Consider the following 13,305-nt stretch of genomic DNA (forward strand, 5'->3'; position numbering starts at 1 on the left):
AAAAAATCCTAATATACTGTTTATTTCATTTGTATCTTTGCTCTACTATGCTAATCAAAGTTTGTGATTGGTTTATTATATTTTATCCAGATGCCCTCGCCTACAAAACCATCCCAATTAATCTAAAACTAAAATTTCAAGTGCTTGAAGACAGGATTTAGAACAGGCATGGGCAAACTCGATACTCGAGGGCCGGTGTCCCTGCAGAGTTTTGCTCCAACACTAATCAAACACACCTGAACACCCTAATTAGTGTCTTCAACATCACTAGAAAGCTACAAGCAGGTGTGTTTGATTAGGGTTGGTGCAAAACTATGCAGGGACACCGGCCCTCCAGGATCGAGTTTGCAAATCCCTGATTTCATTCATTCATTTTTTTTTTTGGCTTAGTTCCTTTATTAATCTGAGGTCGCCACAGGGGAATGAAAACTTATCCAGCATATATTTTACACAGCGGTTGTCCTTCCAGCTGCAACCCATTACTGGGAAACAGTGTTATTTTACATTTGATTATTATATTTTTGCTTGAATATTGCTAGACTCCCAAAAAATCCTAATATACTGTTTATTTCATTTGTATCTTTGCTCTACTATGCTAATCAAATCCAGATGCCCTCGCCTACAAAACCATCCCAATTAATCTAAAACTAAGAATTCTTTCCAAATAGAGCTATTTATTTCATCTGGTGAAAGTATACTTAATATCGCAATATGTATCGCAAAAAAAAATTAATATTGCAAAGTAATTTTTTTTCAATATTGTGCAGCCCTAGCTTAAAAGGGAGCACCTTTTTACAAGAGGTAAAATAAATCTTTGATGTCCCTAAAGTGTGTATGTCGAGTTTCAGCTCAAAATTCCACACAAATAATGTTTTATAACTCTTTAAAACTAACCCTTTTGATCCTAATTGTTCCGTTTTGGTGACTGTCGCTTTATAATCAAATGAGATTGTGCTCTTTTCAAAAGAAGGTAGAGCAACAAATAGCTATGCTTATGAGGGAGAGATCATCACTATTGGGTAGGGCTCTCCCCCTCTGATGACAAGTACAAAGGGAGAATGACTGTTTTTATGAAGTGTGATTCTAAAAAATAAACATTAATAAATATTTATCATTAGAAGCTGGTTATATTCACAGACTGTTGCCACAAAACTGTGTTTAAACCCCTTATAAAAGTGATTTTTTGCATAATAGGTCTCCTTTAAATATGACATTTTCCATGAAAGAAAAAGAAAAATGCAACAAAATATGACGTCTTGCGTAGAAACGTTTGTGATTTTTACCTTTTGCGACGATGAGCATGCCTCCACTCTGAAGAAGATCTCCAGTAAAGTTCCCTTGAATTCCTTCTGCACTCGCCTTCAAAAAATAAAAACAGTACTTTCGTCTTATTGTCTTATACATATTTTTCTAAAATTAAAATTTCATGCACAATTTTAAGTGATTTAGATCATTATTAATCACAACTTGATTATAAATCTATTTACACATAGGATCAAATTAAAGTCATTTAACCACTGCTTTTTATATGACCAGAATAATAATTTACAAACGACGACAATAAAATGCAATGTGTAATGTGTTATAAATACCTTTGAGGCAATTTCTCGTACTTTTTTCCCCATGGCAGCTGGAACCACATTGATGGCATTGTATCTGAGTTTGGAAAAGAGAAATGTTATTTTTTTACATGCTAGCATCACAGTCCTTGAATACATTTTAACTCTTTTTGTTTGTTGCTGATGTTTTAACGTCCACGTAAACTGGAAGTTGATGAGACTTTTATTTCAGTATGTTGATGTACTTGCAACTGAAACTGAATATTTAGCAGGGGGTGGCGCTTTCTTTTTGTGCATCATTACCTCATAGCAAGCTAATGATAAGAGGGAGTGGTTACGAAAAACTGAGATCATCACAGAAGTAGCCAATCCAAACGCAGAAGTAGATGCTCAGATTTGATTGAAGATTACCAAAACAATTTTTTTTTTGTGAATTAACTGTTTTCAGTGTATTAACACAGATTAATTGTTCACCTAAAAAATAAAAGTATGTGCTAGTAATATAAACATTGTAAATTTTGATTTCATATGGACTTTAAAAAATACCATAGGCAAAAAATAGTCGTGAATATGTTTACATTACCTTTTAAAGCCTAAATCTTTGTAACACTGTTTCTTCTCATCAACGTAGATGTCTAAAACAAAGAAAAGGTTAAAGATTCACAGAATCAGGAAGATGCTTATGACACCTTTTATCAGTGGCAAACCAAAGGTAAACACAGGCATGGTAGGCATAGTAACAGGTCATAAAGTTAGAGTAAAAGTTGGGAATTTAGTCACTAATACATTCAAAACTAAACCAACACAATGAGCTTAACCTGAGGTTATCAGCTATTTCAAAAGAAAAAAATGCAAAGAATTGCAATCATTCTCTTGCTCAGTGAGGCCCAAGTGAACATTAGTGAAAAGAGCATTTTGCAATTTCTAATTAGTTATCTCCTTCTTTGCAGAAAAAATCCTGAATGTAACGATTTCAGTATTCATCATTTTAGAAAATCTTCACATCACTCTCAATTGATCAACCATTTTGAAATAGTGTCCAATATTAAATGTTTTTTTTCTATATTATAAATGATATTCTAATGTCATGTATTATTTTACAGTTTCACATTTTATGTTATCATTATTTTACCATTTTACATTCCATCATAATGCTATATCATGCATTGCACATTGATGTTATAGGCCTATCACGATATCTATTTTTGTTGTAAGACATATTGCTCCAAAATATACTGCAATAAACAATATTATTGTCATTTTAAACCCTCATCATATAATGCCAGAATGACAACATAATATCTTCACAACGCAAGGACTCTTCCAAAGAGCACATCATATTTTATTCGTAAGGATATTTCATTTATTTATAGTCATTTTAACAATTTAATAATCAGAATGTGAAAACACATAGCCTAAATAAATAATAATAAATGTTAACTAAAAAGTGCAAGGTAAAAAGTAGCAGAGGCTGTGATACCTGCAACCAGATCTATTTTCAGTTATCAGATACCCACATGAAATTATACTATAGTACTTTATAGTAAATACTATAGTGTTTTTTTCTAACCGTACTGACACGGACACCTCCAATAGAGATAGAGATGTTGCACAATCAGCTAAAATGTTGCTAGAATTGGTTTTTATATGGGTGAGATATATATATATATATATATTGCATCACCAAAAATTATTAAGGTCACGTCCATGTGTTGTGCGAAAAGTCAACATATTGATTAAGGTGACAGGCCTATTTGAAGTTATAACATTATGCAATTTATTTTCTGTTCTATTACTCAAAAAATGCAAATATAATGTTCTAATTGGAATCTAACAATTGTTAACTATTTTAAAAGAGTTTCACACAGTTCACAAAAGTTTTCACAGTTCCAAAACTCTAAACAAAAATAATATATATATATTTTTTAAATATGTATCTTTTTGTGGTCAAAATTGAATTCAATGATTTCCCTGTGGTCTGAGACTTCTGATTTTGAGCAAAATTAGAGTTTAATGTCCTAACATATTTGCCTTATGTTTTGAAAGGTTTAAAATATAATAATAATTTAATTAAAATGACAGTACAACCCTTTTTTTAATGTTATTAACTGTGATTCATCTTTTTTTAAATTAAAAGTAGAAAATGGACTACAATGGGATTGTTTTTAAAAACAAAACAAAAAAGGTAGAACAGAACGAGGACAATTCACAGCTGACAATTCATACACAAAAATGCATTCATTTCTGACTTTTTGTCTTGTTTCTAGTTCAAATATCTAAAACAAAAAACAAAACAAAAAAATAAATCAAAAAGCATTTTCTAGACAAGTACAAAACATTGTTTTGTTTTCATAAATAAAAAGTCAAATGAAGTGAGTTTTTCCTTAAAACAAGCAAAATAATCCGCCAACGGGGTAAGCAAATTAATCTTGTTTTTTGCTTTGAAATAAGATTATTGGTGCGACACGATGGCTAGGTGGTTAGCACTGTCGCCTCACAGCAAGAAGGTCACCGATTCAAATCCCAGCTGGGCCAGTTGGCATTTTTGTGTGGAGTTTGCATGTTCTCCCCGTGTTGGCGTGGGTTTCCTCTGGATGCTCCGGTATCCCCCAGTCCAAACACATGCGCTATAGGTGAATTGATTAAGTAGTGTATGTGTGTGAATAAGTATGTATGGACGTTTCCAAGTACTGGGTTGCAGCTGGAAGGGCATCCGCTGTGTAAAACATATGTTGGATAAGTTGGCGGTTCATTCTGCTGTGGCGATCCCTGATGAATAAAGGGACTAAGCCGAAGGAAAATTAATGAATAAATGATGTACACTAACGTACTTGTGCACAACCTGTCAAAACTTTGCATTTACATACTATACAGGGAGTTAATAATTGTATATTTTTAAAACCTAGGACTTTCAGGCCCTTAAAATGCTGTTGTCACATAAATGAACAGCCATATAAGAACATATGCACAGTACTAAAATGTAAACCAAGCTAAAGGACAAATCCTCACCACCCTTGAAGAACCCCCCATCCTTGAACTCCTTCACTCCGGTCTCCTCAGGTCCGATGCCAACCAGAGCAACACCATGTGCTTTCAGGTCTTTCTCCAGTTTACTGATCTCCGCTGCCATCCATCGGCACACCTGACAGCCAAACCTCCGCAAGAAGAAGAGAACAACTGTCTGCTCCCGCCACAGAGAACCAATCTCCACCATCTAAAAACCAGACAAATAGGATATCACATTCAAAGGGAATTTAAAATCAGCATTTTTATCAGCATATTAAAATCACCTTTTATAAATGCTTTGCAACTAATATCAAATATAGGGAAGGGATTAATCTTGACCATGTGAATTACTTATTATTAATTATTAGTATAACTATTGGCTATTGTTAACAGATTATCATCCTGCCCTCATAACAGTAAAAAACGAGAGGAGATGTTTTTTAAAGTGTTTATAAAAGCATCAGATTATATTTTTAAAATGTGCATGGATAAATAATTTATAATATACACTGCAATATTGCATAAAAGTAAGAATTGTCCATCTTGATTTCAGGGAGGGTCTCCATATTCATTAGTTTCAGTTCGTATAGAATAGCAGCATGTATGAGGATGAATCAATGATTTCTTTTACTTTTCTTGGATTTTTTGGATAGTTCCCCCATGAATGAAAAAAATATTCACTATTTACTCACCCTAAATAGGTTCCAAACCTAGTCTCTTCATTCTGGTAACCACAAAATAATACATTTTGAAGCAACATCCATAATAAGAAAAAACAAATAGTATGCAAGTCAATTGCTACACGTTTTCACCTTGATTTAAAATATGCTTTTGTGTTTAACAGAAGAAAGAAAGTCAAACAGGTTTGTAACAAGTGAAGAGTGACTAAATGATGAATGAATTTTTAGTTTTGGGTGAACTATCCCTTTAACAAAACATTATAAACTAGGGCTACACGATACTGGCAAAATGTAACATTGCGCTATTTTATGCGATATATATTGCGATATAAATACAATTTCACCGGATGACTTGAATAGCTCTTTTTGGAAATAAATCAATCAATCAATCAATCAATCAATCAATCAATCTATCTATCTATCTATCTATCTATCTATCTATCTATCTATCTATCTATCTATCTATACATAAAAATTATTTAATAAAATTAATTGTTATTAAAGCTAGAAATGATACAATTTCTTATGTCTGAATGCTATTAAAAGCACTATACAGTCACAGGCCTCAACAACACATACAAATGATAAACTATAATCCAGACTCAACACTGTATATCTTGCGATGTGACAATTGCAAATGATCACATTGTAATATCGATGATGAAACGATATATTGTGCAGCCCTTTAACATGCCATAAAAGTAGTATGACATGCTAGATTTATATATTTTTAAAATGACTATACATACTATCTTTTTAAGCTCATAACTGAGAACCTTAAAAACTGTAAAAAATTTTTACTTAATTCGACAATGCAGTACAGGTACAGATATAGGTACAAAAATACACCAAACATCAAATAATTGCATTAAAAAAAAGCGTAAGTTTAAACTTGGCCTTTATTGTATTGACCATTCTCACGACTTGCATTGTAACTATGAGGGCAAAAAATAAATAAAATAAATTATTCATTAATTGTTATCGAGTTAAAATGTTCAATAAATCGAGAATAATTTTTGACCTTTCTCATGATTTACATTGTAAAGACTCGTAATTTGCTTTCTTTGCATTTGACACCTGCAAGCAGTGAATGAGCTCTCATTCACACCTGAAGTGTGAGTGTGTTTTTATCACATGGGGTGAGCATCACTTCATAAACATCATTTACAGTTTAACAGGTGTGTGAAAGAGCTCAAGCAAGAGACTGAGGTTAAGTTGGTTTTCGCACATTCGTTCGGTGACAACTTGTGACGTGCTTCCTATATTGTTTACTATGGTGCCATTACCATTTCGGTCTAAAAATGACATGCAAGTATGACTTCAAAACAACATTAGCACAATTTAATTGACTGAACAATGTTGGACTGATGTCACCCTTTAGATTAAGCAAAAAATACTTTTCTGAAGTTAGAAATTTGCTTTGAAACTGATACAAATTGTTCCTTTTGTCAGAGTAACGCTGAAACTCTTTCTCACTTATTTAGGTCATGCATCCATGTGTCCCAATTTTGGAAAGATGTTAATTTATTTATATCAAATATTACTTCACATAATTTTTCTGTGACTCCAAAATAATTTTTTTTTGTTTTTTTTATACAAATTTTAATGTCTGCTTTATAAGAAATCTTATTATTTTTTAATGCAGATTTTGTATTCATACATGTAAATTTTCAAATTGCAAGCCAATATTCATAGCATCTAGACAAGAGATTAAAAATTACTTACAATTCCAGATTCACTTAACAAGAAAGCACTCAAAACATACAATTTGCACAACCTTCATTCATTCATTTTCTTTTCGGCTTAGTCCTGCCACAGCAGAATGAACTGCCAACTTATCCAGCATATGTTTTATGCAGCGGATGACCTTCCAGCTGCACCCCTTCACTGAGAAACAGCCATACACACTCATTCACAAGCATACACTACGGACAATTTAGCCTTCCCAATTCACCTATACCACATGTCTTTGGATTTGTGGGGGAAACCGGAGCACCCAGAAGAAACCCACACGAACACAGGAAGAACATGCAAACTCCACACTGAAATACTAACTGGCCCAGCCGAGGCTCGAACCAGCGACCTTCTTGCAGTAAGGTGATTGTGCTACCCACTGCGCCACCACTGTACAACCTTTAATATGTATAATCTATTAAATCTCTAAATTCCTATTATCTTCTTATTTTGCCCTCTTCACTCTGAATTTCTTTATTTATATCTATCCTCAGATCAGATAACCTATTGGTGTTACTTTAAAAAAAATTTTCTGTTGTTTTTTTCCTCTTTTTTTTCTTCCTTTTTCATTCTTTATTGACACCATTGTAAATAATCCAATGATTATTATTGTAAATGATGTGTACCAAAAGTATCTTTCTGTCATACAATAATATAAAAATAAAACTTTTGAAGTTATATTATTAAAGAGAAAGTCCAATTGTGTGAATATAAAACCAAAAATGTGTGAATATAAAAACAAAAACATTTGTTTACAAAGCCATGACAGTAGCATGGCAGGACATTACACATCAGAATAAAAAGCGTTTTCATGAAAATATTTTAAAACTGTCATTTAAATTATGTAAATATAAAATAATACTTCATATTTAGTTTACATATGAACAAATTCACTAACACTAGCGCATAGAGACATAGTACACTAACATAGAAACACTGCAGGTGAATTATTACCTCTCCAGTCGTAGTGTTTTTCAGTTGGTTGGCTCCTAAGCTGGTCATGTTTACGGACGCCATTTTAGTGTTTATATACGTTTTAGCCTTTGGGTGCTAAAGTCGCCCTCGTTTCCTTCAACGCTTCTTCACACTTTACACAACCACAAACAAAACCGCCGCTGTTATATACACACACCCACTTGTGTAAGACATGCCGTGAGTGACACACGTGTCGACCAATCACAGCGCAAAGAATTCAAACCATGTGGTTTGTGGGCGGGGCTTATTACATAAATATGACAATGGCACTCCTGTTTCGTTATCTTTGCAGCCTTATCAGTTAGTTATTTAATCACCCTCCTGAAATCATTTTTACAATGTAAAGTCATTAGTTTTATATGTAAGGGGATGGTATCAATACATTTGAATTTTATTTTAATCAGGTTTAACCCGAAATAAGATTGTTTAGGGTGTGGTTTGTATCCACATCAATGGTCAGTCATTTCGGTTCATCTTCCTCCATTTCAAGGTTGAACTAATGATTTACATTTGATTATCAATACCGACCAAGTGAATTTTTTTTATTATTTTTTTTTAAATAAGATGTGTGTTTAGTTAATTATTACTTTCAAAATGGTGTTCGTTTGCCAGGTCTTTTTTTATTACTTATGCAAGACACTGCGTTAAATAAATCAAAAGACTGGTTAAATAAATAAATAACAGCCACAGTACTTCCGCAGTTCAGTGGTTATTTACAGTTTTTCAAATGTGATATATATTAAATATTTACAAATGATACATTATTTAAATAAAATGCACACATTTACATGTATTTCTAACACAAAAACATTGGTCAGATTCAAAATTGTTTTTATTTATTTATCTTTACATATTTTTTCTAAATCTTTTTTATGACTTTAACTGTATCTCTATATTTATCATTTGAAAAATATTGTGTAGATTTCTACAACTTTTTGTAGAATAAAAAATTCAGTTCAATTCATATTTATGGGGCGATGCAGTGGCGCAGTAAGTAGTGCTGTCGCCTCACAGCAAGAAGGTAGCTGGTTCGAGGCTCGGCTGGGTCAGTTGGCGTTTCTGTGTGGAGTTTGCATGTTCTCCCTGCATTTGCGTGGGTTTCCTCCGGGTGGGCTAAATTGTCCGTAGCGTATGTGTGTGTGAATAAGTGTGTGTGTGTGTTTCCCAGTGATGGGTTGCGGCTGGAAGAGGCATCCATAAAACAAATGCTGGATAAGTTGGCGGTTCATTCCACTGTGGCGACCCCAGATTAATAAAAGGACTAAGCCGAAAAGAAAATGAATGAATGAATGAATTCATATTTATTTCTTTAGCACTTTTACAATGTAGAATGTTCTAGTAAAGTCCAGATTTCAGAGTTGAAGTTTAGTTCAGTTCAGTTCAGTGTAGTTTAATTTTCACTGCTGATGTTCAAACACTGAAGAGAAAATCCATCGATGCCCAGCTCCACAAGTCCCAAGCCAAGCAAGCCAGTGGCGACAGCGGCGAGAAAAAAACTTTACCAATTTACGTAGTGAAGAAAAAAAAAAACCTAAAAGAAACCAGGCTCAGTTGGGCACGACCATTTTTCCTCTGGCCAAATTTACTGTGTGGAGCTCCAGTCAAGGCACCGGAGGCTGGAGAACGCTGGATGCGGGTGTTCAGGCTGGCCTACAGGATTAATGTGGGGACTCGTCTTTTAGGAATCAGTCTCATGCTCTCCACTCCTCTATGACCACCACATCATCAGCTCAGGATACGATCTTGTCCAGGATTATGGATATCCTTGGCATCGTTTCTTCACAGGTCCTGAATCACATCAATGGCACTGCACAATCTCTAGAGGCCTCGGGATGAGTATAGTAATAGTGATAGTAACTAGTCATAGTTTAATATAAAAATAATTATACAGAGGTAAATTGATAAATTGTTATAAAATGAAACAGTTTAAAGCATCTTTTTTCAGTAGAAAGCACTTAATAGAAAGCCTAAAATCTCAAAGGTGCATGAAAAAACGTTTTTTTGCCTGAAAATAAAATGTGAAAAAATAAACCATTAAATATTTTTTGTATTTAATGATGTTACCAAAATTAAAAATAAATATATTATAAATATTTAAGTGAAATACATCATTTCAAAATTTATTATAATGAATTTAATGTATTTATTTTTTGTTTTTCATTAAATAATTTGACATAAAAAGAGATCCAAAGTATGGGCAACATGGTGGCTCTGTGGTTAGCACTGTCGCCTCACAGCAAGAAGGTCACTGGTTCGAGTACCGGCTGGGAAAGTTGGCATTTCTGTTTGGAGTTTTCATGTTCTCCCCATGTTGGTGTGGGTTTCCTCGGGGTGCTCTGGTTTCCCCCTTTAAGTGCAGTTCAAAGACATGTTAGCTAAATTGTCCGTAGTGTATCTGTTTGTGTGTGTGTGTGTGTGTGTGTGTGTATGCATGGGTGTTTCTCAGAGCTGGATAGCAGCTGGAAGGGCATCCGCTGAGTAAAACATTTGCTAGATAGTTGGCGGTTCATTCAGCTGTGGCAACCCCTCATGAATAAAGCGACTAAGCTGAAAAAAAATTGAATGAATGAATGAATGAGATCCAAAGTAAATACAACACTAGTGCACACACATGTATATATGACCGAATTTGGTGCATATCAGATCACTTAGTTGAAAAGGTATTACAGACACCACCTTTTTGAAAAGTACACCATATACTGCCTACAGGTTAATGTATAGGCCTCCCCATAAACACAACAACTATTTCGCTCTAACTATTTATTATTTTATTATTCCTTTTGTAAAGCTGCTTTAGAATGATTATTATTGTGAAAAGCACCATAGAAATAAACTGGAGGAGGTTTTGGAAATATATTTTTCAATCGTTTAGTTATATGTATGGCTTTCTTATTGAACCTGAACCCCTGTTTTTGGAATCAGCCCAGAAAATATTGTACTTAAAGAAGAAAAATGTAGAGTAATTGCTTTTACCACACTATTGGCAAGGCGTTTAATTCTTCTCTATTGGACAAAAACTGAGCTTCCAACATATAGTAGATGGATCAAGACATGATGTTTTTGTTCAGCTTGAAAACATCTAATTTACTCTCAGAATTTCAAAGAGCAAATTTTTTGAAAGACGGTCTCCCTTTCTTACATACGTTGACAATTTACAATTTTTTAGAGCAGGAGGATGTTTAATCCCATAGAATCTCAAAAGTTTTTTTTCCCACTTTCCTCTCACTGCAACCTTGTAATGTCTTTCACAATAGGCTTGCAATAAAGTTATACAGAACCTTCCTGCTATTACACACTGAATGGTTTGCTTTTTATGTGTGTCATATATCTTTTCGTATTTTCCTTTCTATGTTTCTATGTATTTATTTTATTTGTGTTGTGTATGCACCCTATACATACACTTGCTGTGCATTTGTGTGACGTTTGAGGACTTTTATCTTTGCAGACTGTTAGCTATGTGTCTCTTCTGTTAAAGCCACAAAAGGGAAATTAGTGCTGGGGATGTTTGTTTGTGTAGACCATTTGAATGTGGTCATTATTAGAAGACATGGGATCAGCTTTCACTGCTATGCAGATGATACTCAATTATATATTTCAACTAAACCTGATGAGACGTCTGAACTGTCTAAGCTGAGTGTATTAAAGATGTTAAAAACTGGATGACCAACAATTTTCTTCTCTTAAACTCAAGTGGCTGGCCCTGGGGCAGCCCAGCTGGAGTCAGTGACCCTGGAGATGGAGGGATTTATTACAAAACAGAATTATTACTTATTGGGCCTAAATCCTGTACACGGCAGATCTCACAACTCAACCTGCAATTAGAGGGAAACAAAGTTAGCGTTAGCTCTACTATAAAAGATCTGGGTGTCATATTAGACAGCAATTTAACTTTTAAAAATCATATTTCCCATGTCACAAAAACTGCTTTCTTTCATCTGAGAAATATCGCTAAGTTACGAAGTATGCTATCCATCTCAGATGCAGAAAGGCTAGTCCACACTTTTATGACTTCTAGGCTGGATTACTGTAATGCACTGTTTGCTGGCTGCCCAGCATCCTCTATTAACAAACTTCAGCAAGTACAAAATGCAGCTGCCAGAGTTCTTACCAGGTCTAGAAAATTTGATCACATCACCCCAATTTTATCCTACTTACACTGGCTGCCTGTTAAGTTTCGTATCGATTTTAAAATATTGCTTCTTACTCATAAAGCTTTAAATAATCAAGCTCCTGTTTATCTAACCAACCTTCTGTCGCGCTACAATCCAACCCACTCTTTAAGATCTCAAAACTCAGGGCTTCTAGTAGTACCTAGAATAGCAAAGTCGAGGAGGTCGAGCCTTCTCATTTATAGCTCCTAAACTCTGGAATAGCCTTCCTGATAATGTGCAAGGCTCAGACACACTCTCCCAGTTCAAAACTAAATTAAAGACCTATCTTTTTAGTAAAGCATACACTCAGTGCATCACATAGCGGTATGATGCATGAATGTGATGCATCTGGTTTATATACAATATGAACAGCAGCTGCGCTAATTGTTCTCTTTATTCTCTATTTCCACCTGGGCATACTCATACTGATGCGATCCAAGACATATGAAGAGATGATCCCAAGGTTTCCATAATCCCGGACCAGGCCGTATTCTGAGCAGCTGCTGTAGTGGTCTTGCAGGAGTAGAGAGCGTCTGATTCCTGTGACACTCAGGGGACAGCCGAGTCTTCACTGACGTCCAGCGTTCTCCAGCCTCCGGCGCCTACACTGCAGCTTTGCACAAGACGTTTGGCCATAGGAGAAATGGTCGTGCCCAACTAAGCCTGATTTCTCTCGAGGTTTTTTTATCCTTCACTTTCACCAATTAGTGAATTTTTTTCCTCGCCGCTGTCACCACTGGCTTGCATGGTTCAGGACTTGTAGAGCTGTGCATCGATGGATTACTCTTCAGTGTTTGGACTCTCAGCAGTGAATATTAAACCTTACTGAACTAAACTGAACTTAAACTCTGAAAACTGAACTGACAATTCACTATAATCTTCTATGTGAAGCTGCTTTGACACCATCTACATTGTAAAAGCGCTATACAAATAAAGATGAATTGAATTGAATCATATCACTGGCCCATGAACATTTCCTGCTTGTTATCAAACTATTTCATGACTGCAACAAGAGGCAATTCAATCAAAACTTAATGTTAAAACAGCTGTCATAAAATTATTTATCAATATGTGGCTCTTTTTGGATTCTTGGAAGTTTTAGAAATAAAAAAATGTAAAATAGGAAATTCATTGGGACCGTTGTTTTTGTTTACATCCCTCAAAATGGTCTATATTTGTTTGTTTGTTGTTGTTGTTGTT

The 13,305-nt window shown here is 34.5% G+C and overlaps 1 protein-coding gene across 1 annotated transcript in view; it reads right to left on the reverse strand.

The window, feature by feature from the left end:
• Positions 1-8,106, reverse strand: part of prxl2b (peroxiredoxin like 2B) — a 32,400-nt gene extending 24,294 nt beyond the window's left edge. Inside the window, exons 1-5 of the mRNA XM_056468562.1 lie at positions 7,934-8,106; positions 4,569-4,773; positions 2,143-2,194; positions 1,593-1,656; positions 1,284-1,359 (exon numbers count right to left, since the gene is read on the reverse strand). Of these exons, the coding sequence (XP_056324537.1) occupies positions 1,284-1,359; positions 1,593-1,656; positions 2,143-2,194; positions 4,569-4,773; positions 7,934-7,996 (460 nt within the window). The 5' untranslated portion in view covers positions 7,997-8,106. The remainder of the gene's footprint in view (positions 1-1,283; positions 1,360-1,592; positions 1,657-2,142; positions 2,195-4,568; positions 4,774-7,933) is intronic.
• Positions 8,107-13,305: the final 5,199 nt, after the last annotated feature.

The sequence above is a fragment of the Danio aesculapii genome, chromosome 11 (genome assembly GCF_903798145.1).
Source record: "Danio aesculapii chromosome 11, fDanAes4.1, whole genome shotgun sequence".
Taxonomy (NCBI): domain Eukaryota; kingdom Metazoa; phylum Chordata; class Actinopteri; order Cypriniformes; family Danionidae; genus Danio; species Danio aesculapii.